We start from the raw sequence: 24,383 nt of genomic DNA on the forward strand, positions 1-24,383 counted from the left end.
ATGCAATGAATGCCGGCCGGCCGGGAACTACTGACTGGGTATGCACACTATACGTTTTGTACGCTATATCATTCACATACGCATCGGAATGATATATTGCATGATACATACGTATAATGTGCACCCAGCTCAAGAACTGGACATCATGTTTTTATTTGGTACACAGTAAACAATATGCATATAACAAAGGTAAAAAGGTTTAAGTCACACAATGAATATCTCACTTTGCTAACTTTGTGCTGCTTTATATAATACATATGTTCTACTACTATGCCAGAGATAAGGAGGAGACAACTGTGGCTCAGAACTACAAGTCTCAACATGCCCTACTAGCCTCTGAAGGGCTGTTGAGACTTGTAGTTCTGCCACAGCTGCCATCCTCTCCTATAGATCCCACGTGTTTTGTTGCATCTAGTGTCATTACTTCACTACTTTCACTGCTATCCCTAATACAGTTACCTGTATATAATCTTATTTTCATATAAAAATACAGAGAACTCTAGATTGAAATGAAATGCAGCCATTGCCGCTGAGTGCTTAGGATGGCCAATACTCTGGAAGCAGTTTTTGGGTTTTCATATAACTGTGCTCCTGAGCCAATTGGAGCTTGACATGCTGGAGCTACAATCTGACTGGAGCTTGGAGGTGCTGGTGCTCGACTACGGAAGCTGCTGCTCCCTTCTGTTGGCTTCACATTTTGAAACGATGTAAAATGAGATTAATATTTATATCAAATGGACATTGTTTATACAATTCCATTGTTCTTAGTGATGCAAAGTGATACTTCTTTCATAAGTGGATTTTTTTTCCTTATGTTCTCCTCTGGGCACACACTGGACGATGTGTACTGGGCCAACATATTGTACCGCGGCTACACGCCAGAGCGATGTTATGGACGATGAAACGATCACTCGTTCCGTCCTTCATTAACATGAATGGGGCCGCTTGCGATACCATCAGGTTTGATGTGCAGCACATCAGATCTGACGGCGTATGCGACCGCGAGAGTGCGCATATCGTGCATACACACTGCGCAGTTTGCACGATATGTCACGATTTGGCCAAATCTTTTTTTTTTTTTAAATCAGGTGTTTTTTATTGAAAGTTTTCCATAAACATAACAAAACAATACGATTTGGCCAAATCTTAACGACATCATCCCAGTGTGTACCCGGCTTTACTTAATCCCTGGTCGTGGCAATCTCAGCCTCTGGCCACAAGTAAGTGTCATCATCTCCGTTCTGTGGGCCTGATTCAGAGCCGGAAGCTATTTGCAGACGCTCGTTCTTAAAAAGGGGCTGGCTATTTAAATTAAGCGCTTGCTCTTTGTGGTCTGTTCACGCCTCTGTCTGAACAAGCAAAACAAAACATGCGCTCTCTATTTAGGAAAAAACGCCCCCTGGCCGCTCGCATCCTTCGTCATCTCCGCTATTTATTTCATTAATCGAGTACATCGAAAGGCGTATGAACTGCTCGCAGTGCATGTGGTTGGATTTTCCTACCGCAATCATGCGAACAACTCAGGCTAAAAGACAACCAAGTGACGTGGTCAATGACGCTGCTTTGTTAATTATGCACACCCTTAAAACGCCCGTTTTGACCGTTTGGCACGCCTGCGTTCGGATCTCCACTCCCCGTTTTCAAGCACCTTCCCCTGTTACCACCCACAAACGCCTCACTCTGTCACTCAAATTAGTAGGCATTCGCTATTTTGCGAGCACACGATTTTCGACCGCACTGACTGGTTCGCGCATGCGTACTAAAACCAATACGCATAAGCAGATGTGCGAACATCGCTCGGAGCGAACGAGCGGCTGCTTACGAGCAGCTCTGAATCAGGCCCTGTGTCCCATACTGCTGCCTTCATCAGGCTCATCTTTATGTTGTCCAGGTCCATCTCATTGGGAGCCGTTGGCAGGCCGGGGGGCTGTTGGGGGATTGTGCAGACCTTGGATCCCACCACAAATGGCGGAGACAGAATAGAACATCTTTATTATATAGATGACACATACAAGGAGTTGATTCAGAGGTGGGCACAGTCGTTGCCACGGCACCGTCTAATATCGGTCGCCCATCTGTGACTTTATGCTAATGCCACTTCAAAGCCATTCCCTGGTGTACATGCATACATCTGAATAAGCAAGGACTGAGACGCCCACTGTTAGCGCTCCACAGACGCTGAAATTGGAATTGGTGTGCCTTTATGTGCACCACCAAAACTTGCACCAGCCCTATGGCATTTGCAGTTATGGCCTCCTTTGTGAGCGGTTGAGTATCTGTATGCACCACCGCTCTCATCATCGCTCCCATAAGGCGTCCATAAGATGGACCATCTCTATGCGCGCACTAAGCCACCTCCCAATAACCACCCAGGAGCAACCAAGACATTTCTGATATGTGCGTCTCGATCGCACCAGCACCTCTGTATAACACATGCGCTGTAGGAGTTTTCAGGGGTTTGCAAATATAGCGCATGGTAAAATGCTAACATACCAGGTATATGTGTAACGTGGATTTTTGTACTCCGCTCTATAGGGGGCCAATGGGTCAGTAGATAACGTAAGTGCAACGTGGATTTTTGTACTCCGCTCTATAGGGGGCCAATGGGTCAGTAGGTAACGTAAGTGCCGCACTTACTTGCAGGGTAGGGATGGATCCACAGCCACCATTCTAAATTCGTTCCAGGTGGTATTTTGAAGACCATCTTTAATTTGGGTCATAGAAAGAGTATCAATCTAGCTCTCCCAGATAGAAAAAAGAAGCGTTCAGAGTGCTTGCGTTTATGTAATAATGTCTGCGCAGTGACCCTGGGCCTTATTCAGAGCCGGACGCTATTTGCGGACGGTCGTTCCAAAAAAGGGGCCGGCTATTTAAATTGAGCACCCGCTCTTTGCGGTTTGTTGACGCCTCTATGTCTGAGCGAGCGAACGAAAAATGCACTCGCTATTTTGTAAAGACGCCACTTTGCCGTTCGCATCACATGTCATCTCCGGTATTTATTTGATCAGGTACATCGAAAAGGCATCTGAACTGCTCGCAGTGCTTGTGGTAGGTTGTTCCTACCGCAATCACTGCTAGCAATTCACTCTAAAAGACAACCAAGTGACGTGGTCGATGACGCTCCTTTACTAATTATGCACTCCCATTAAACGCCCTTTTGACCATTAGGCACGCCTGCGTTCGTACATTCTGTCAATCAAATTAGCAGCCTCTCGCTGTTTTGCGAGCACACGATTTCTGACTGCAATGACTGGTTTGCGCATGCGCATTACGACCCATACGCATGCGCAGTTGTGCGAACATCGCTCATAGCGAGCGGCTGCTTACGAGCAGCTCTGAATTAGGGCCCCTGTGTAGTAATATCTGTCCATTCTAAACAGAAAGGATAATTTCTCCAAAAATAAGGACATCTGTGGGGGCCCAGGTCCCGTCCAGTTTTGTGAAATTGTTTTCCTGCCCACAGCTCTGACAGCCAACAGCAGTGTTCTACCTCCCATTGGGGAAGATGTATCAAACCTCAGAGGGAGATAAAGTACAAACTAATCACTGGTTGTCATATTTCAAACACAGCCTGTAAAGTGACAGTTAGAAGCTGATTGGTTGGTACTATATCTCTCTCTACTTTTATCCCTCTCCAAGGCTTATTACATAGACTCCTTGATCTCTCTCTCTGTCACTCCCTTAAGACGGGTACACACGGAACGATGTGCTGCATCAACGATATCTCTGAACGATTTCCCTTTTAAATTTCTCTGTAGTGCAGGACAAACGATATTGGGTGTACACATACTCATATCTTTCAGTGAAGTCATCCTGCCACATATCTGAACAGGCAATCCTTGAAGATCTCATTCAAATTGGCCTGCATGTACGGACGACCAAAGATATTGGTATCGTCCAGGGGGAGCACGCATCGTTGGTCGTTCATTGCATACACACGGAACGATATGAACGCTATATCGTTGAACGATATTGTTCAAAGGTATCGTCTCGTGTGTATGCACCTTTACCCTCTAGAAATATCCCCAATATTGCCCATTTAGGAGTAAATGGAACATACAGAATGTTTCACTCGCTATTGGCCCCAAAGTGTTCTTATAACTTTTAAAGTAATTGACGTCATTTTGTGAAATGTGACACAGAAGTACCTTGGTCTATGAGAAACACGAGGAAGTCACAGCAAGTGTTCGCCATTAGCATCCAGGCCAGCTGTTCACGCATGTGTGAAGTGAAGGCCAGCTGTTCCCCACCCTAGTCAGCAACGCATTCCAAAATTCAAATAGGGGAAACACACCAACTGCCAGCGAGGATACAACCAGTGAGGATGGCAGTTGGTGTAGCTCCCCTATTTGAATTTTGGATGACGCTGCAGTCTGACCTCTGGAGCCGCCGCTGCTAGTCAGTAGGTATTCCCGCTTCTGACAGTGAGGTTGCGTACTGAGGCGTCCACATTCATCGTGTCTGTGCGTTACAGGCCGTTATGAACCGGTACACAGCTGAATAACGCCTGTTTATTGTCCAGACGTACTGGAAAACTACCGTAAGTCGATAAAGGCCTGCCAAAGACAATTAATTGAATAGATTTATATTTCAATTATTATACACATCAATTGCTTTAAAAGTTATAACAAAAACTTTGGGGCGAGTGAAACACCTTGTAGTGATGTGCCAGCAATATCGTAACTAAAGGGTATTCCCACAAACCATAATACGTATGGACTTTCTCTCTGCCAGACTCAGGATAGGTATGGTTATTGGAAAGACGCCTCTGGAAGCATCTTATATGTACTAAACATATTAAGAAAACGTTAATTATACTGTATATACTGGCAGACAGATTACGGGAGGAAGACAGTGATCGGACCAACTGCGGTATAGTAAGAGTAGGAAAGTGTAAAAGCCATTCACTTTATATCTGTCCAAGGCTTAGTACATCTGCCCCTCAGACATCCATTTCTTTTAATAAAACTTCTACCTTACATCATGTAAAAATAATTTAAAAAACAAAGTCAATATCAGGGCCGAAACTAGGATTTTTGTCACCAGGGGCAAGACCGTAATTTGGCGCCCCCCATGTAATTCCCCCTGCAGTAGTGCCCATATTGTAATGCCCCCATAGTAATGTCCCTGTAGTGCCCACCATACAGTAATGCCCCTGTAGTGCCCATGCTCCCATATTAATGCCCCTGTAGTGCCCATGCTTTCATAGTAATGCCCCTGTAGTGCCCATGCTCTCATAGTAATGCCCCTGTATTGCCCATGCCCCCATAGTAATATCCCTGTAGTGCCCTTACAGTAATGCCCCTGTAGTGCTCATGCCCCCACAGTAATGCCCCTCTGGTAATGTCCCTGTAGTGCCCATGCCCCAATAGTAATGCCCCTGTAGTGCTCATGCCCCATTAGTAATGCCCCTTATTGCCTATGCCCCCATAGTAATGCCCCTGTGGTAATGCCCCTGCCCCCATAATAATGCCCCTGTAGTGCAGCTTATTAAAAAAAAAAAAATACTTACCTTGAACCCCGCTCCTGAATCCAGCGTCGCGTCCGGTCCGCCGGCTGGTCCTTGGAACTATGGGGGAGATGTCATGACGTCTCCCCCATAGTGCCCGTGGGGAGAGCCGGAAGCTGGAGTTCGGGAGAGAACTCCAGCCTCCGGCTCCGGCTACACCGCGTCGCTGCAGAGAAGGAGCCGGGCGCCCGCTGGTAATAAATATTACCAGCGGACGTCCGGCTTGGAGCCTCTCTGCAGCGCCGGGCTGGAGGTCACTGGCACCAGGTACAGCGGCTCACCCAGGGCACGTGCACCTCCAGCCCCCCCCTAGTTGCGGCCCTGTCAATATCATATTGGAGAAAAACTATTTTTGACCCGTGGAAAGGATATGGGGGGAAGGGGGGGAAATGTACAAGAAAAAAGCTTCTTTAAATTTTTTTAATGTCTGACTTATTCAGTAGTTAATATGACCCATAATCTCATCTGCTATTTGTCACATTTTTAGATTTTTTTTTTTACTGTATAATAATAAGTTACTTCTGTATAATTGACAGATTAATAAACGACCACACCGTCATTTGCTTTCTGTGTTTGAACAGATGTTTGGAATTAGTTGGATTTTTGTGCTTTTAAAAAAATAATAATACAAAAACCTCCTTCTCGGGTTAAACTTTCCATATTGCAAAGTGAAAGGAGACGGTGTGGGGGGTATATTTAACAATAAAAAAAAGGAAAAAAAAACCCTTTTAACTGGAACTAGCATCAGTCACAGGTGCGATCAGCTGTACATGGCTCGTCCTGGACCCCGACAGGTGGCCTGTAAACACATCTTACTCTCACTGATGGCTGCTGGGTCTTGGGAACTTCTCGAAGGCCACGAGGAATTGTCAGAGCTCCCCAGGGCGTGTTATTTGTTTCAAGAAATTAGATCGCTCTTAGACCTAGAGGTAATAATGTTTTGCGCCTGGCTGAAAGTGGATATTGTAATTGCACTGTTGAGGGGAAGGGTAGCTGTTTAGAGGTCAGCACGAGCTGTTGACAGTAAACAGACGAATGCATTGTGCGGGCGTGTTACTTTCAGATGAAGCCCCCTTGCCCCTCTTCATGTGGTCACCTCACACCCCACCACCAACCTCTCTCACATTCGCTTCCATTCAGCCGCGGTCAGCAGCTGTTCTTTCACATTATGAGAATTTAATGCCGAACATTTCCTCCAAAATATTTGAAAAGACTTGGAAGCGCTCTTGTGGACTTCAAGAAAACTACTTTCTAGCCAAAATAAATCCACAAAGCGCACTGACTTTTAGCGATGGGGTGTGGTGGGCACAGGGAGTCCATGGGTGAGCTACGCTGTGGGCCTTGCAATCTAAACAGTAAGGTCACTTGTCTACTACTGTCTCAATTGCAAACCATTCTGTTTCACTTAGACAAATTATATCCTGTCAAGTTGCAGTGATTTATCACAGTGTCTTTAAAAACACCTCCACTTGTATTAGGCGGAACGCATAAGGCAATATGGCAGTTTTGATTTTGTGTCCACTATTTTTTCTTTTGAAAGCCTGGAATCAATACACCTGTGTCTCAGGGCAAAATAAAAAGTGCAATAATACAAAGGTGTAAAGGGTGCACTCAGACTTTTGTCCTGACAAAAAAGGCCCCTTAGGGTCTGTGTGACAATGCTTGGGGCCCCCTTTACCTTGGGATTCACAGCAATTTCACTCAGTCGCACATGTCAGAGGTAGGACTCCTCGTGACTGAACGGCGTCGGTTCTAGTGACCGCCAATATCCACTTGCTGTCTGTGTAAGATATACTGTTTGCCTTCTTATTCAGTTCTGTCCATTGGGGAGTGTGTATAGACATGTGCTATTTGTGGGTTACTGCCGTCTCTGCAATGCTTTTTTGAACAGAAATTTAAATTTACGAACTTGCTAAAATGTGTAGGCGCAGTGCTGCCGGTTTAGGGGCGAGAACGTTGCTTAGGGTGATGGATGGAGCAGGACGGATGTGGGGTGCAGCTGGCTGAATGTGGGCTGGTCACTGTAATGTGCCTCATACTGCTCCAAAAGGCACAAATGGGCAAAATAGTAACCTGACTTTTCTGGGGGCAGACTGGGCACTCGGAGACATTTCAGCGGTTTATGGAGCCTTTTAAATTCCACAAAAGCAATCTGATGTTTAGGCTTTTTTGTAGACGCTGAAGATTTGGCCATTACTTCCATCAGACTCTTTCTGTACCATGTAGGCCATCATCGGCATGTAATAGAATCAGTCAGCAGTACAAACATGATACAAAAAATAAGGGGGCTGTTTCTGAGTTGGAGGAACCAAAGCAAAACAAGCAAGTAACTTTTCAGTCTGATTCAGAGGTGGACGTTAAACCCCGTCGGCACTTTGTATCCGTACTCTGTGGTGCTGCGAAAATCCGCAAATGCCGCAGCAACCGGGTCTTGTGCAGAGACGCCTTCTCTGATCCACTGTTTGCGTACAAAGACGCACCATCGGTTGCACATCGATCACACCATGCCAAGGGCTGCAATGAATGTACGTCGGAAGTAAGCCGCCAGAGCCATTGCAGCTGCGTATACAGACACTATTGCCGGTAAAGACACCTATGAAAAGCCTGCATTGGTATAGCCACCAACCCGGCTACCTTCATAAATGCTCACTGACTGTCACTCACTCTGCGTCTGGAATCTCACTGTGAGCGGCATCGGTAACCAATCCCGGCACATGTTCATTGCGACTCATAGCCATGTGCGGTGCAAACAAAATCACTCAAGTCCACAAACATCACCATTCCGTCCTCCTGTAAATCAGGCCCTTCACCTGGACAAACCGTGTTACACTGTAAGGTGGGGAAATACATTTATTTATTTATTTATTAATATCAATGTAAATACAGGATGCTTTTGCATGTAGCCCACAAATACTGGACAGCTTTATTTTTACACAGCAATTTAGATGTCAGTTAGGACACCCTCCCCCCCACATCTAAATCTCTCTGCACATTTTACATCTGCCGCCACCTGCAGTGCAGCATGGTTTTACCAAGATTCAAAGTTACTTGCTTTTGTTTCCCTTGGTGCCCACCTCAGAATCAGACCCAAGGTCTCTATGTCCTCCTATTCACATGACATACTCGCGAGTCGCCAACTTCTAGCCCCATGGTCCTTGTTTCTGGCTAGCAGGGTGCCTGTAACAGGAACGTGCAGCCAGTATCGCCCAAAGTGTCTTTTGGATGCTCTTGGAAGGAGTCCTGCAGTCTGTGCAACCGCTCGGAGCATTCGCAAAATGCTCTGCACAGTGCTGCACTTCCCGGTGCCGGCAGCTCTGTATCGCTCTGCGTGACGTCATGCCCTTAGGGGGCGGGATCACCATGGGGCACTTTCGGAGCCCGGCTACGCCGATGGGTTGTCACAAATGTCACTGTAAACAGAACTTGAAAGTGACATTATTACGCTTACTGACATGCAGACCTGTGAGTCTCCTTCCATCTGAGCCCCAATGATTACCCTTCTTGCAAGTCATTTGGGTAACAATTTTACCACTTAGTAAGAAATGGATGATTGTGTGTGTGTGTGTGCGCGCGTGTGTAATATATTAAATGTATATATTTAAATATGTATGTTATAATTAACATCCACATGAGATTATACAGTTCCATAGCCTATACTGTAATAAAGATTTAAGGAGTCTATTTATCAAGCAGTGAAAAGTGTGGAGAAGTGTACCAGTAGAGAAGTTGCCCATAGCAACCAATCAGCTCCTACCTGTTATTTTATAGACTGTACAAATGCTACGTCAAAGCTGATTGGTTGCTATGGGCAACTTCTCCACTGGTCCACTTCTCCACACTTTTCACTGCTTGATAAATAGACCCCTAAGAGTAATATATTTTGGGCCTATTTATCAATAGCCACATTTTTTGCCTCATTACTTAAGTTTTGTTCTCAGCGTTCTTCACATTAATAGTAGATGAATTAACAGAGCAATTAATCATTACACTCATGCGGCATAGCGCACCCTCTGCGACTATTGTACCCCAGTAACAATCTTCTTTGCAGCTTGCTTATTGGAATGACTGTCCGGTTTCTGACCTGGTGTCTTTATTGCAGCCACACAGTGAAGGTCCCCATCTGGCGATACTGATCCTATAAGCTACAGCGCCTAATGCCATCCTCAGATGGCGGTATGTATTGGGGCCAAGCAGCGGAAAACTAGCCTTTTTCTGAACTTGATAAACTGCCCCAGGCCGCAGACCCCGTTGTGAATTGTGGAGACTGCTGAACTCTGCGTTTCTTAGCGGATATCTCCTGAATTCAGCTTTTGGCAAATAGTCCTGATACTAATAAGTGCGTTATCCATGTGGAAACAGCCAGCTTGTATTTTTGGTTGAAATTTGTTATGTTTGACTTAACTGAGGCGCCCATTTAGATGTCCTGCAGCGACCATTTTGCTATCTACTTTCTTTCCAGGAGTCAGTGACGTGACTACTACACTGTATAGATCTCATGACTGCAAATGGTAATCTACGTTTTCTGTCTGTTTAGGTAATCCGGGTGTAGTTGGATTTTACAGAACATTCATGCAGTCACTTTACTGCGGTTTCAACAGACAGTTTCCAGTCTGGGCTCTCAGCCACGGGGGCCACTGTTCACCTCCTGCAGGGATGGACATGACCGACGGTATGATCTTTCGCATTGCATTTTCTGAGCCACTGCATACATATGTGTAACCATTATAGAAATATACATAAAGATGTGGGAAAACCACAAACAGTATTGCCGTACTGTCCTTCGCTCCAGAACACCAACTGCATGTGGATTAGTTACCATCCAGCAAGTGCTGCTGAATAAGGTGTGAAGCGATTGCCACAGCGAAACGCGCCCAGCCATCACCACCCTATTGGGACACGCCACATTGCACCATCATTGACCGGTCTGACCAAGAGGATAATAGTCAGTAACCGGGTTTAGCAAGCTCTGTTGAGTAACCCTCATTCTGCAGAGTTTTTGCTAAAGGAACCAAACGGACATCACCCGATTCATCTGACCAGGAATTCTCCGGATGGTTACTAATCCACATGCAATCTGTGTTCTGCACAGTATTCGATGTCCCAAATATGGATTTTATACCTTATTTAAAAAAAAAAAGTTTGCACATACCCATATATTTTATCTTTTATATTATTTGTCATACTGTGTTTTTATTATTATGATTATTATATTAAGCTGTTTATTTGTGTAATGTCAGCGCTGTAGCATTCATTTTATTAATACAGGAGAATCGCCTGATACCATACTCCTGTTCCATGACTCTTAGTTGAACTGGTGCTGATGGGTAATTCTCGTTACCGCAGAGGCGTATCTAGACATTTTGGTGCCCTGTGCGAGAAAGCGCATCGGTGCCCCCCACTCCTATTACTCTCTCTTCCAGATGCAGCACTCACCCGGGCAATACATTTAAATCATCCTTACTGTTTCTAGTATAAGGTAATAATTTAACCGGTGACCAATAAACAATAACATCTTCTTGTTTGCCATTATCTTATTAAAATGAAGACAGAGGACGATCTTGTTTTTTTTGGATTTAAATAAGATTATGGCAAACAAGAAGAGCGGGTTTTCCCCTGGGTACCATCTGCATAGCAATACCAGCGCTCTAGAGCATGTACTGTCAAAGTAGGGTTATCTACAAAACAGGGGAGAGTTCTGATGGGGGGGGGACTGTCTTTAGAAATTGTGAGGACCAAGTTCACAGTATATGAGAAGTTATAACCTTGCTGATAACATATACAGTAAGTCTGTACTCCACTAGTTCTAAAATATCTTTATCAACTTTTGCTTACACTGAAGTCTTAAAAGTGCCATTGACTTTTCTGTAAATAATATTGAGAATTATGGGGACTGCGGTATTCTGTGTTGTTCTGCCTAATGCTGGAGGTATCTTTCAAACAGCCAGAGGTAGGCGATGGATGTGTGTATTTATAGTATAGTGAATGCAATTTTATTAGTTCTAAATAACACTGTCCAGTAATGTATTATATTGTGTATGCATTGTGTACTTATTACTTATTTTATCATTTACTTTATCATTTACTCAGACGCATACTGGACACCTCTTGCATATACGGCCAGCTCTGCGAGCTATGCAATTTGCTCCTTTCTACTTCAGGGTCCATAGGGGGTCCACAGGGTTGACCTTGGGGTATAGCTGGATCTGGATCCACGGGCACCACGCAGTTAAAGCTTTGCTGCTCCCAGGATGCACTTGGGTCCGTCCTCTATACCCCGCCCCCGAGCTACAGCACCTCAGTTTTAGTTGGTGCCCGGCCGGAGTCGGGTCACCCTTGGCAGTGGGGCTGCATAAGCAGCCCCTAAGCTTTATTTTTTTATTATTTTTTTAAAGAAGATTTTATTTATATATTTTTACTCTTTAGAGCAGCAGCATCAGACTGTACATCTGGACGTCCACGCTGCCGCTCCAACAGCCCCGCTGGCGCTGCGACGCCAGTACTGATCTGGGGATCACAGCGGGACCCTGGAGTCAGAACTAGCGTGACTCCGGGACCTCCCACTGACTGCTGCCGGATTCTACGGGACCAGGTAAGCGCTGCACGCGGGGATGAAATGCAGTCTTCAGCCGCCGGTCTCTGGGGACAGACCGGCGGCGCTAGTAGCGGCGGCGGGCTCCCCCTGCTATGGAATACCCTGCGTGACCGCTGGACCACCAGGGAATAAGTGCTGGAAGGGACCAGCGTCCCTGGGGTTAATCACTAGCCAGGGGAGGCAGCCTTCCCTGGTTTAGCGGCTCCTCCCCTCAGCCCAGCGCGCCTTCTCTCATGCGTGCTGGCGTCGCTGGGCTGTTATATCTCTTTGCCACTCCTCCTCAGAGCTCTCCGGCGGCCATCTTCTCAGTGGCAGCAACGCAGAACTCCCAGGCGGTATCCAGTGGACCGGTCCCCCTGCGTACCTCTCCCCTGCTAAGGACAGTGTTCGCAACGCTATAGCCCTCCCAGACACTGAATCTGGGAGGTTGATTGTAGCGAAAGGTGCAGTGACTATAAATTCTCTGCATGGTATGTGACTTTTGCTAGTGCTATTGTCTGTGCTTATTTATTCTTACTGTCAGCCTATACCTATCCCTTTCCTTTTCCTACGGCCCGCAGGTGCGTGGGAGATGGGTGTTCTTTCTGTGTATCTCACTTATATAGATCTACGTATTTGTGAGGTCCGTCACATACAGTGGTGTGCTACACAGTACCATATTGTGGGCTGTTTGTGTTGCATACGTAGGAGTGCGGGGGTGTTTTACGCCTCACCTCTTTTCGGTGATACACTTTTATTGCAAAAGTTATTGTGTCATGTCTGATGAGGAGAATGAGTGCTCCGCGGCTCCTGTGTTGTTTTCCTGCCGGCGCTGTTCGGCAGGGGTTGATGGGGTGGATTTGTCTCAGGACGGTCTGTGCGGGGGGTGCCAGTTGGTAAATGGTCCCTCTAAACCCCCGGTGGCACAGGATCCTCCTTGGGCGATGTTTACACAGGTGCTGGCATCGATCGCGGACCGGCTTGCGGTCCCGACTGCGGTCCCTTCTAGGGCGTTGCCCCAGCCTACCATCCCCCGTTCCCCGGGGTTACGCATCTGGTGCAGTCTCCTCCCGGGTCTCAGACTGTGGGCCCTTATGCGGGATTGCCTGTATACGTGCAGTCTCCCACGGTGACGCAGCAGTCAATGGTACCCTTTCAGGGGTATCCTCAGACGGTACCCCCTCCCTGGGTTTATGTCCTCTCCAGCTTTGTTCAGAGCCTGGCGGCCTCGTCATCGGCTTTTCAGTCAATGTTGCACAGTGATTTGCCCCCAAAGGCGTCCAAGCGACCCGTTCCGGATTCACTGGCGGCGCAGTTCACAGACGTGTCTTCGGATGACAGAGAGATCCATGAGGACTCTGACTCGGATGCAGGGGCCCAGGAGGTGGAGGCTAAGTCCTCCATTAATGTGCCGGCATTGGTTAGGGTGGTGTGGGCCATCTTTCATATAGAGGAGGATACGCCGGCTCCCAGGTCGAAGTACCCTAATTTTAAAAAGGCCAAAGTAGCTTCGACTGTTTCCCCTGTTCGGCCAGTTGACGGATCATATGGCGGGGGCCTGGCAGTTGCCCAGCAAGAGATTCCAACCGCAGAAACGGTTGGCTTCCAACTATCCTTTTCCTGAGGCTTATTGCAGGAAATGGGAAACTCCGCCTGTGGTGGATTCCCATGTCACCCGCTTAATTGAAAGCGCTACATTGCCTTTGCCGTCGATCTCCTCCCTGAAAGATCCCACGGACAGGAAAGTGGAGACTTGTTTAAAGTCTATCTACTCTCTCTCTGGGGCTGTGGCCCGTCCGTCCATGGCCATCTCTTGGGTGGCTAAGGCCATCGAGAGCTGGGCCAACGCTTTAGAGGATACCTTTCCGGATGATGCTCCGGATATCCAGAGAGCATTGATAGGACAAATGAGGGATGCGGCTTCCTACATTGGGGAAGCATCGTTGGATGCAAGCTTGCTGACCTCTAGGGTGTCGGCTGCAGCTGTGTCGGCACGTCGGTCCTTGTGGCTGCGGTCTTGGAGAGCTGACGCAGACTCCAAAAAGGGCCTGGAGGCCTTACCTTTTAATGGAGAGTTGCTTTTTGGTCCAGACTTGGACAAAATAGTGGATACTCTGGCTAAGTCTAAATCAGCCTTCCTCCCTTTGGCTTCTGCACCTACCAAAGTACGGAGCTCTGCCTTTCGGTCCTTTCGGGTTCAGGGCAAGGCAAAAGGTCAGTCCTTCCCGAGGAAGTCGGCGATCAAGACCGCCTCTAAGCCCAAGAAGCAGGCCTGGAGTGCCAGGCGCCCTTCTTTCAAGCAGGAGGATAAACCTTCTGCCTGATGGGACAGGCCTCCCTCTGGGGGACCCCAGAGAGGGAGGCCGACTTCTTCAATTTGCCCAGTGCTGGCACAATACCACCACGGATGCCTGGGTTCGAGAAGTGGTCTCCCAGGGGTACGCCCTGTCTTTTCGACACAGACCGCCCCACCAGTTTTTCTGCACGAGTCCTTCTCAGGACAAGACCAAGGCTTTACAGATTCAGGAGGCTATAGAGTCCTTGCTGAAAGCAGGGGTCATTGTTCCCGTTCCTCAATCACAACGAGGGACGGGATACTATTCTACTCTGTTTCTGGTGCAGAAACCCAATGGTTCTCATCGCCCTATCCTCAATTTGATGTCTCTGAACAAAGTCCTCAGAGTTCCCAAATTCAGGATGGAAACGTTACGTTCCATCATTGTGGTGATGGAACCTGGGGATTACATGGTGTCCTTGGATATCCAGGACGCCTACCTCCATGTTCCGATAGCACCTTTGCACCAGCGGTATCTGAGGTTCGCTATCCATCAGCATCATTATCAATTCCGGGCGCTACCCTTTGGTCTCTCCACGGACCGAGGGTATTCACAAAGGTTATGGCAGTCAGGGCCGTTGAGAGCCTTGCCGGGGCCCCGGTAAAGAGGGGGCGTGGCCTAATCGCGGGAGGCGTGGCCACGCCCCCTCGATTAAAAAGTATACATGTGCAGCGCCGCTGCGTGCCGGGGAGGGGGGCGCTGCGAGCCCCTCAGCCCAGCGCAAAGCCAGGGGGGGCGCGATCAGTGTGAGATTGCTCGCGGCTGCTAAGCAGCAGCCACAGCAATCTCCCACTGCATCTCAGCACATGCTGTGTGCTGGGAGATAGTGAGGAGGGAGGGGGGGCGGCGCTGGACCCGGGCCCCTCTGGAAGCCCGGGCAAATTGTACCCGCTCCCCCCCCCCCTCTCGGCGCCCCTGATGGCAGTCATGGCCGCACATCTTCGGAACCAGAATGTACGGCTGCTGCCGTATCTGGACGACCTCCTGTTGCTGGCGAGCTCCCCGGAGGTACTGCTTCAACATCTGCGCCTGACGATCGCTTGCCTGCAAGCACACGGGTGGTTGATAAATTGGAAAAAGTCCTCCCTGATTCCATCACAGCGGATGGTTCATTTGGGAGCCCTGCTGGATTCTTATCAGCAAAGGATCTTCCTGACTCCGGAGAAGGTCTCCTCCGTACAGCTGCGGATACGCAGTTGCCTGAGCAGTTGCCGCCTGTCGGTCCATTCGGCTATGAGAGTTCTGGGGTCCATGGTGTCGACATTCGACATGGTGGAATTTGCCCAGTTCCATTCCCGGCCCCTGCAGGGGCTGATTCTATCGGAATTACCTCACTGGATCCGCTCTCAGATGCTGGTGTTGTCCCCGGAGGTTCGGCAGTCTTTGGCTTGGTGGCTTCAGACAGCTCATCTGGTCGAGGGGCGCCCCTTTTGGATCCCGGACTGGGTCCTGCTCACGACGGATGCCAGTCTCCGGGGTTGGGGGGCAGTGACCGGCTCATTGTCGCTTCAGGGTCGGTGGTTTGCGGAAGAAGCTCTTCTCCCCATCAACATCCTGGAACTGCGGGCAGTACACAGGGCTCTGCAGTCGTCCGGCCCCGCTCTTCACGGAAGGGTGGTTCAGGTGTAGTCCAACAACGCCACCACGGTGGCATATATCAACCACCGAGGAGGAACTCGCAGTCGGGCAGCTATGTCGGAGGTGTCTCGCATCATTGCTTGGGTGGAGTGCCACATTCCAGCGATCTCGGCGGTCTTCATCCCCAGAGTCCTCAATTGGGAGGCGGACTTCCTCAGCCGTCACGACGTGCATCCCGTGGAATGGTCGCTTCACTCAGAGGTCTTTCAGCTACTCGTGGACAGATGGGGGCTGCTGAGGCTGGACTTGATGGCCTCCTGTCACAATCACAAGTTGCCCATTTACGGGTCAAGGACAAGAGACGCAGGCGCATGCCTGGTGGACGCGCTGTCGGTGAAATGGACGTTTCACCTGGCATATCTGTTTCCTCCGATGTCCCTGCTTCCTTGGGTCCTGCAGAAATTCAAGCAGGATGGCGGCACAGTCGTGCTGGTGGCTCCGGCGTGGCTCAGACATCCTTGGTACTCCGATCTGAGGAGCCTCTCCATCGATGCTCCGTACCTTCTTCCTCAGCGTCGGGACCTGTTGTCTCAGGGGCCCTGCCTTTACCCGGACCTGGGTCGGCTGTCTTTGACGGCGTGGCTCTTGAGACAGCCGTCTTGAGGTCTCGGGTTTTCTCCAGTTCAGTTATTGGTACCATGCTCAGGGCACCCAATCCTGCTTCTGCAAGGATTTACCACAGGGTGTGGCGCACTTACTTTCAGTGGTGTGAGTCCAGAAACTATGATCCTCAGGTGTTCCGAGTTTCTAGAATCTTGGAATTTCTTCAATCAGGTTTGGACCTCGGCTTACTTCTTGCCTCTCTGAAGGTTCATGTGTCCGCTTTGTCCGTGTGGTTCCAACGTCGGATTGCAACACTGCCAGATGTTCACACCTTTTTCCAAGGTGTTCTCAGGATCCAGCCTCCCTTCGTGCCTCCTGTGGCTCCTTGGGACTTGGCGGTGGTGCTACGGGTCCTGCAGGGTCCTCCTTTTGAGCCTCTTGACTCAGTGGAATGTTTAAGACCGTTTTTCTCCTGGCAATTGCTTCTGCCAGGAGGGTGTCAGAATTGGGGGCGCTTTCCTGTCGCCCTCCTTTTCTGATTTTTCACCAGGACAGAGCGGTGCTCCGCACTCGTCCTGAGTTTTTGCCTAAAGTGGTCTCAAAGTTCCACATCAATCAGGAACTTATTGTGCCAGCTTTTCAGTCACCTGATCTTTCAGCTGGTGAGGCTTCCTTAGATGTAGTCGGGGCGCTTAGAATCTATGTGGACCGGACTGCTTCGGTTAGGAAGTCTGATTCATTGTTTGTCCTCTTTGGTTTTCACAAGAGGGGTTGGCCTGCCAATAAACAAACGTTAGCCCGTTGGCTTTGTTTCGTTATTTGTGAGGCTTATGCACAGGAGGGTTTACCTGTGTCAGCCTCTGTTAAGGCTCATTCCACTCGTTCTGTGGGTCCCTCTTGGGCTGCTAGATGTGGCGCCTCTGCTGTTCAGCTGTGTGGGGTGGCCACTTGGTCTTCAATTCAGACGTTTTTGAGGTTTTATGCGTTTGACACCTTCGCCTCTCAGGATGCATCCTTTGGGCGCCGGGTTCTCCTTTCAGCACAGGAGCGTCCCCGCCCTTAGTTGAACTGCTTTGGGCCATCCCCAAGGTCAACCCTGTGGACCCCCTTTGGACCCTGAAGTAGAAAACAAGAGATATGGTAAGAACTTACCTTTGTTATCTCTGTTTCTACGAAGTCCATAGGGTCCACAGGGCACCCGCCCTGACGCACCTGGCTTCATATGGGCTGTGTGGCTGGTCACCGGTTTTCCGTCTCCCATTTCTGTGAGTATGGTTTCTTGTGTGTTACAGTCTTCCTGTCTCCTCCTCCGGCCTTGGCTGCTTACCAACTGAGGTGCTGTGGCTCGGGGGCGGGGTATAGAGGAGGACGGACCCAAGTTCATCCTGGGAGCAGCAAAGCTTTAACTGCCATAACAAAGGTAAGTTCTTACCATATCTTTTGTTTTTTTAGGGCGTATTTTGCACTTTGAGTCTAGATACAAATTCTGTCCAACTCTGATGAGCCTCTGAAAATCCCACCTCATTACTACACCTACAGCACCCACATTACTGCACCCTCACCTACAGCACCCACATAACTGCACCCTCACCTACAGCACCCACATAACTGCACCCTCACCTACAGCACCCACATTACTGCACCCTCACCTACAGCACTCACATTACTGCACCCTCACCTACAGCACTCACATTACTGCACCCTCACCTACAGCACTCACATTACTGCACCCTCACCTACAGCACCCACATTACTGCACCCTCACCTACAGCGCCCACATTACTACCCCCTTACCTACAGCACCCACATTACTGCACCCTCACCTACAGCACTCACATTACTGCACCCTCACCTACAGCACTCACATTACTGCACCCTCACCTACAGCACTCACATTACTACACCCTCACCTACAGCACCCACATTACTGCACCCTCACCTACAGCACTCACATTACTGCACCCTCACCTACAGCACCCACATTACTGCACCGTCACCTACAGCACTCACATTACTGCACCCTCACCTACAGCACTCACATTACTACACCCTCACCTACAGCACTCACATTACTGCACCCTCACCTACAGCACTCACATTACTGCACCCTCACCTACAGCACCCACATTACTGCACCCTCATCTTCAGCACTCACATTACTGCACCCTCACAACTGTCCCAATGACCACACTGGGCCATGCTCCTTCCTCTTGTCTCAGCTCCTCCATTTCTCCACGTGGCCCTCCCTAGCTGTGAAGCGCGGAATCGGTATGTTATACCGCCGGACGTCAGCCCGGCAGATGAAATACCGACGCCGGAAGGCCGGCACCGGCATGTGGAGATCCCAACAGGGTAAGTATAAAGGCTATCCCTAACCCTCCCCCCCCAACCCTAACCCTCCCTTAGGGGTGCCTAACCATAACCTCCCCCCTAGTGCCTAAACCTAACCCCCCCTTCCCGCACCTAAACCTAACCCTCCCGGAGGGGGTGCCTACCCATAACCTCCCCCCTAGTGCCTAACCCTAACCCCCCTTCCCGCACCCAAAACCTAACCCTCCTGGGGGGGGTGCCTAACCATAACCTCCCCCCTAGTGCCTAACCCTAACCCCCCCTTCCCGCACCCTAAACCTAACCCTCCCGGGGGGTGCCTAACCTCCTCCCGGAGGTGCTTCACCCTAACTCCCCTTCCCATATCCTAACCCTTACCCTCCCAGGGGGGTGCCTAACCCTAAGTCCCCCCAGGGGACCCTAACCCTCCCCCTCCCGCGGCTATCTGCTCCCGACGCCCGGCTTACCTACGATCGGTATGCCGGGCGTGGGGCTAATGATAGGTGTCGGTATTTAGGATTTCACTGTCTGGAAACCATTTCGACCGCCGGCTTCCTGACTACATACCGTGAAGCACACCTGCTGGATGGAATGGCACTTCAGGATTGCTGAACCACACAAAATAATTGGAACATCTGATTATTCATGATTGTTATGCGCAGCTTTTTCATACAAAGCTATTTGGGTTTTAGGCTTAGAGGCCGATATATCAAGCCTGCAAAATGATGGAGATGTACTAAACCTTGGGGAGTGATAAATTGGAGAAGCTGGCCTTAGCAACCAATCAGATTGCTCCTATCATGTATAGAATGTGCTTGATAAATGATAGATATAATCTGATTGGTTGCTATGGGCAACTCCACCACCACTGTTTAGCAGGATTAATACATTGTGTTCCTTTTAATGGTTTTGTTGTACGATAACCATTTGCGCATCACTATGCAGACAGACGCTATTTTGTGGGCTTTTTTGTGCCTACTTTTACGTCTTCCTATCCAGACGCCCATTAGTACATTCGGCACAATGCATCACAGCGTACACACACCGCTTTGCAGGTGAGGTCATTAGTACAATGTTTATTGAGAGGAACGGCCGACACAGCCTTTGATGTTGCTGTTTTGCATCACGACGGATAATTTGTATTTTAGTTTTTAGCAAATTAAAGCTGAAGTGTATATTATGACTGAGGTTACTGGTAGAACTGTACTGTATGTCATTTGTTCCAAATCAGCGTAGACAGGTCAGCATTTTAAACGCTGCTCGCAACAAGAAACATTAACTCTGCCCTCAAGCTAAAATCAGATAATGGTCTTTCTCTGTCATGTAAAACACACAATCAGTGTGTAATGTGCGCTTGGCCCGGCTGGTGAGCAAATGCGGGAGTGACAGCCCGACAAATGATTTCTAGATTATTTTTTTTCCATATTTTTTTTTCTTTTTTTAATAGTAAACAAATATTTGAGAAATATACTCTGTCCCCCAGCACAGCGACCCTTCCATCAGCAGGTTAAGCAGATGAGACAAAGTTCTAATTTGAAGCCTAGCCAGCGATTCCCATTGGAATTTCAGACGACATCAGTTCGGAATGGGCTCCCCCCTGGAAATCCCAGACAAAAAGGCCCATATAGCCCAACAACATCATGCTGGTTACCTACAGTGCTTCTTTTATACCAGAAGAAAGAACGAGGAGGAAAGGGGAGATTAATTTAGCGTTCAGGCTTTTGTGTGAGGTGACGGTTTTGCAATATAAAGGAGTTGGTGTCCGCGGGTTTGTATTGGTAAATACAATACCTGCAACCAAGCAACAGAGACGGCTTATAACCCTTTAGTTATAGCCCTTCTCTCGCTGTGAGGTAAATCTATACACTACACCTAACGTTCTGTCATAATTACCGTTCAGTCTGGTTTATTTGTAGCTGTAGCAATGACACTTTTACACATTTATTCATGTCTATTCCTGTGTTCCCCAAACCCAGTTCCCCCAATTCCTGTGTTCACCCTGTTCTGAGGCAGAGCGTCTAATTCATTACAGATCGTTATTGCGATTACGCACGCAGATGGCCAATTGTTACGTACTGCGTTTGCGTCGCAGTGCGCGTGTGCAAAGGCAACACTGCAATCGTACTGCGATCGTTGACACCACGCAGACCCATCGCAAAGTGATTGACAGGAAGTGAGCGTTTGGGGGGGCTGACGGAGGGAGGGGCGGTTGGCGAAACGCAGGCGTGCCTGTCCGTATGAACGCCGTTACTGGGGCATGCATAAATTAGCCACTGCGACAGCATATGCAGCTTGAGTACTTACTGCGTGTGACGAGGTTAGCAATATCTGGGTAAGGTCAGACCTGCTGTAATTGTGCGTGAGGGGCCGATGTTACTCGATGTTCCCGATGTATACGCAAGATTAGAATATATTTTAGATGTGCAAAAGCGTAGTGGGCGTCTCTATTATAACTTTGTGATTGCGCTCATTAGCATATTTTCACAATAGACCTGCGTGCGTAATCTCAGCAGTGAACGCAATAGCGATCCGTAATGAATCAGGCCCTGAGATAGAAATAGGAGCAAATCTAGCTAAAGGGTGCAAGTGTGCAAAAGGACAAACCATGTCAGGATGTACAAGATGCAAATTCCAATTGTTTCTTTGCACGCTGGGTATATACTGTGTGGTTTTGCCTCTAGCACGAATATTTTGTAGCTTTATTTTAGAGCGGCGATTTAGAGTTGAGCTAGGAAATGTTCCCCTCTCAATTATAAGCGTAGATGTACTAAGCCCATACTTGGCGACTTTCTGGCTGCTCCTTCTTGCCTGCCTTTCCTGGGGGCCGGGAGCTGCACCCGATTTTCGGGAGGCTCCTGGCCAAATCGGGAGGGTAGGCAAGCCTGACTAAGCCTTGGAGAGTGATAAAGTGGTAAAGTACCAACCACTCAGCTCCTGTCACTTTACAGGCTTTGGGCCTGATTTAGCTGTGGGCGCGGTGCCGACGTTTACGCAGTTCGTGCGAGCGCCTTTATGCCGGCTGTGCTTTGGCAAGCAACTGTAAGCGATTGCAGTTGTGATTGCATTTGTATCTGCTGCTGAATCAGTCCCATTGTTTGGAAAATGGCAGCAAGGAGCTGATTGGTTCGTACTTCATCTCCATCCACTTTATCGCCAAGGCTTAATACATCTCTCGCTAAATCACATTTCAGATTTGCACCTTCCAGACGCTTTTACTCTGAACTCAAAATGAGGCCCATAGTGTATATGGGCTTCATTCAGAGGCGGCCGTACGGTCTACGACCGCACGGCCGCCTCGATGCTTGTCCAGTGCGCATGCGCACGATGGAGCCGGCTCCCTCGTGCACATGCGTGAGACTTCAGAAAACAAAATGGCCACCTCCATAGGGTGGAGGTTACTGGAACATTTATAGTGCTATAAAATTAGTCCTTTGGCGAAATACTAGGTTTGACATCTGTATGTATTTCTCCAACACACCATTGCACTACATGCAAATGATGTTACATTGCTTGCAGTCAGACCTGACTTATTCAGGTTTCAGCTAGCCCTTGGTTTCCTGAATAGGTTACCCTATAGTGAGGGAACGCTGTATCCTTCAATGAAGAGGTGTGAAAATGGTTGATGAGATGGACCCTGCCCCCTGGCGACTTTGGCCACAAGGCTGCAATGCAACTGGGGATACTTCACTCGTTTAATGAACCGTTCATCGGAGAGATTCATGCACAGGGCAGAGGAAGTTGCCCTTCGGCGACTGGGGTGACGATCTAACGTCTTCCAGTGAACTTCCCTCCACATTCTGATCCGACTGTGGTTGAGTGTCAGCTTTTACATCTGACCTTCCTGCACTGACAGAACCTAGCTGTCCCTTGAAGCCATTAACTAATGAGGGAGAAATTCTTTTTGTTCATATACCTGTCTCCAAATCATTACTGAAAGCTACGGGATCTGTTCACTTGTATCACAAAATTTGCAGTTATGCAGATCTAGGGAGCACTACTATAATCATCATCCGATATTACATTTGGGCTTAATGTAGTATACTCTTTATTATAACATATTAAACCACAGCCGTATAGTAATATTCAGTGCTTGAATATGTGCTCTCCACATATTGTTTTCATTTGCAAATATATGTAAACATGACACAGTTTAATTTAAAGGGAACCCGTCACCATGTTCTAAATTGTCATTGTATCTATACCTTCAGGGCCGGACTGGCCATCGGGCACTTCTGGCATATGGACCGGCTTGAGGAGGGGGTAAAGGAAAAGACCCCCGCTCTCCACCCAACGGCTACGAAATCATTAAGATTTCACGGAGCCGGAAGGGGTGGAGGCGTGTATGGGCCTTTGGCGGCTGTGCTGGGCCGAAAAGAGACAGGTGTGCCGCGAGGCCAGCCCCCGTGACTTGCAGCACGCCCCCTTGCATTTACGATGCCCCCCTCTACACATAAGTGCAGGGCGGACTGCCAGGGCTGATATACAGCCCCAGTCCGTCTCTGTATACATTGCATAGGTCAGTGGTTCCCAAACTTATTTGAATCACGCCGCCCTAGAGTATCAGCATTGTTTTCACGGCACCCCTAAGCCTAATGACAAATTCAGAAAAAAGTGTAGTGAAGTCGTACAGTGAAGTAAATTGTGCTTACCTGTCATCTTTTAGGTTTGGTTACATAGTGGTGGACAGGTTTGCTGGACCACCAACCTGAGGCACCCCAGCGAATTTCCTGAGGCACCCCAGGGTGCCACGGCACACAGTTTGGGAACCACTGGCGTAGTGGTTCTGCTTGTCTGCTAGAGTACTTGTTCCGCATGACATTTTGTACTCACTCCCCAGCTTCATCCCTATTGTCATTTGTAGGGAAGCCGTTCGGGAGAGAGGACGGCGCATAATGCAAATTTAATAAGGGAATGGAGATTAGGCTTGGTATATGTTGTTGACCGTTAGAATGTCAACAGTCATCGTGTCGACCTGTTCAGCATGTGGACATCGACCATGTAGGCAATTAAGCATGCCGGCACTGATGACATGTTGACATGCTAACAGTGTTGACAATCAGTGGCGCAGCTTTGCGGCTGCACCGGCAGTAGGCTAATGTTTCGGCAGTTGCTGGAGGAGTCGCAGTTTTGCAGCCCTAAACCTAACCTAATGTCGACTTCGTGAACTAGTCGACATGTTAGCTGTGGACATGAAGACCATCTACATGCAGACCGCATCCCATGGAGAATAACCATTAGAGATGTTAGAGACATGAACAGGACCCATTTTTTAACCAACACAATAAAGGTTCCCACACTTACAAGAATTTCATTTGGATTAATGGATGTAATTCTTATATAGTCTTGAAAAATAACCATCTAAACTCTACATATATTAACATGCTGTTTACATAAGTTAATAAACATACTTTCTGTTACACTGTATATCTCACACATAGGAGTAGATTTGCTAAGGTTT

At 48.4% G+C, this 24,383-nt stretch overlaps 1 protein-coding gene across 1 annotated transcript in view; it reads left to right on the forward strand.

The window, feature by feature from the left end:
- LDAH (lipid droplet associated hydrolase) overlaps nt 1-24,383 on the forward strand; it is a 248,684-nt gene that overhangs the window by 41,663 nt on the left and 182,638 nt on the right. The window contains exon 3 of the mRNA XM_088480275.1: nt 10,044-10,178. Coding sequence (XP_088336401.1) covers nt 10,044-10,178 — 135 coding nt within the window. The remainder of the gene's footprint in view (nt 1-10,043; nt 10,179-24,383) is intronic.

The sequence above is a fragment of the Taudactylus pleione genome, unplaced genomic scaffold (genome assembly GCF_031769625.1).
Source record: "Taudactylus pleione unplaced genomic scaffold, aTauple2 ptg000252l, whole genome shotgun sequence".
Classification (NCBI taxonomy): Eukaryota; Metazoa; Chordata; class Amphibia; order Anura; family Myobatrachidae; genus Taudactylus; species Taudactylus pleione.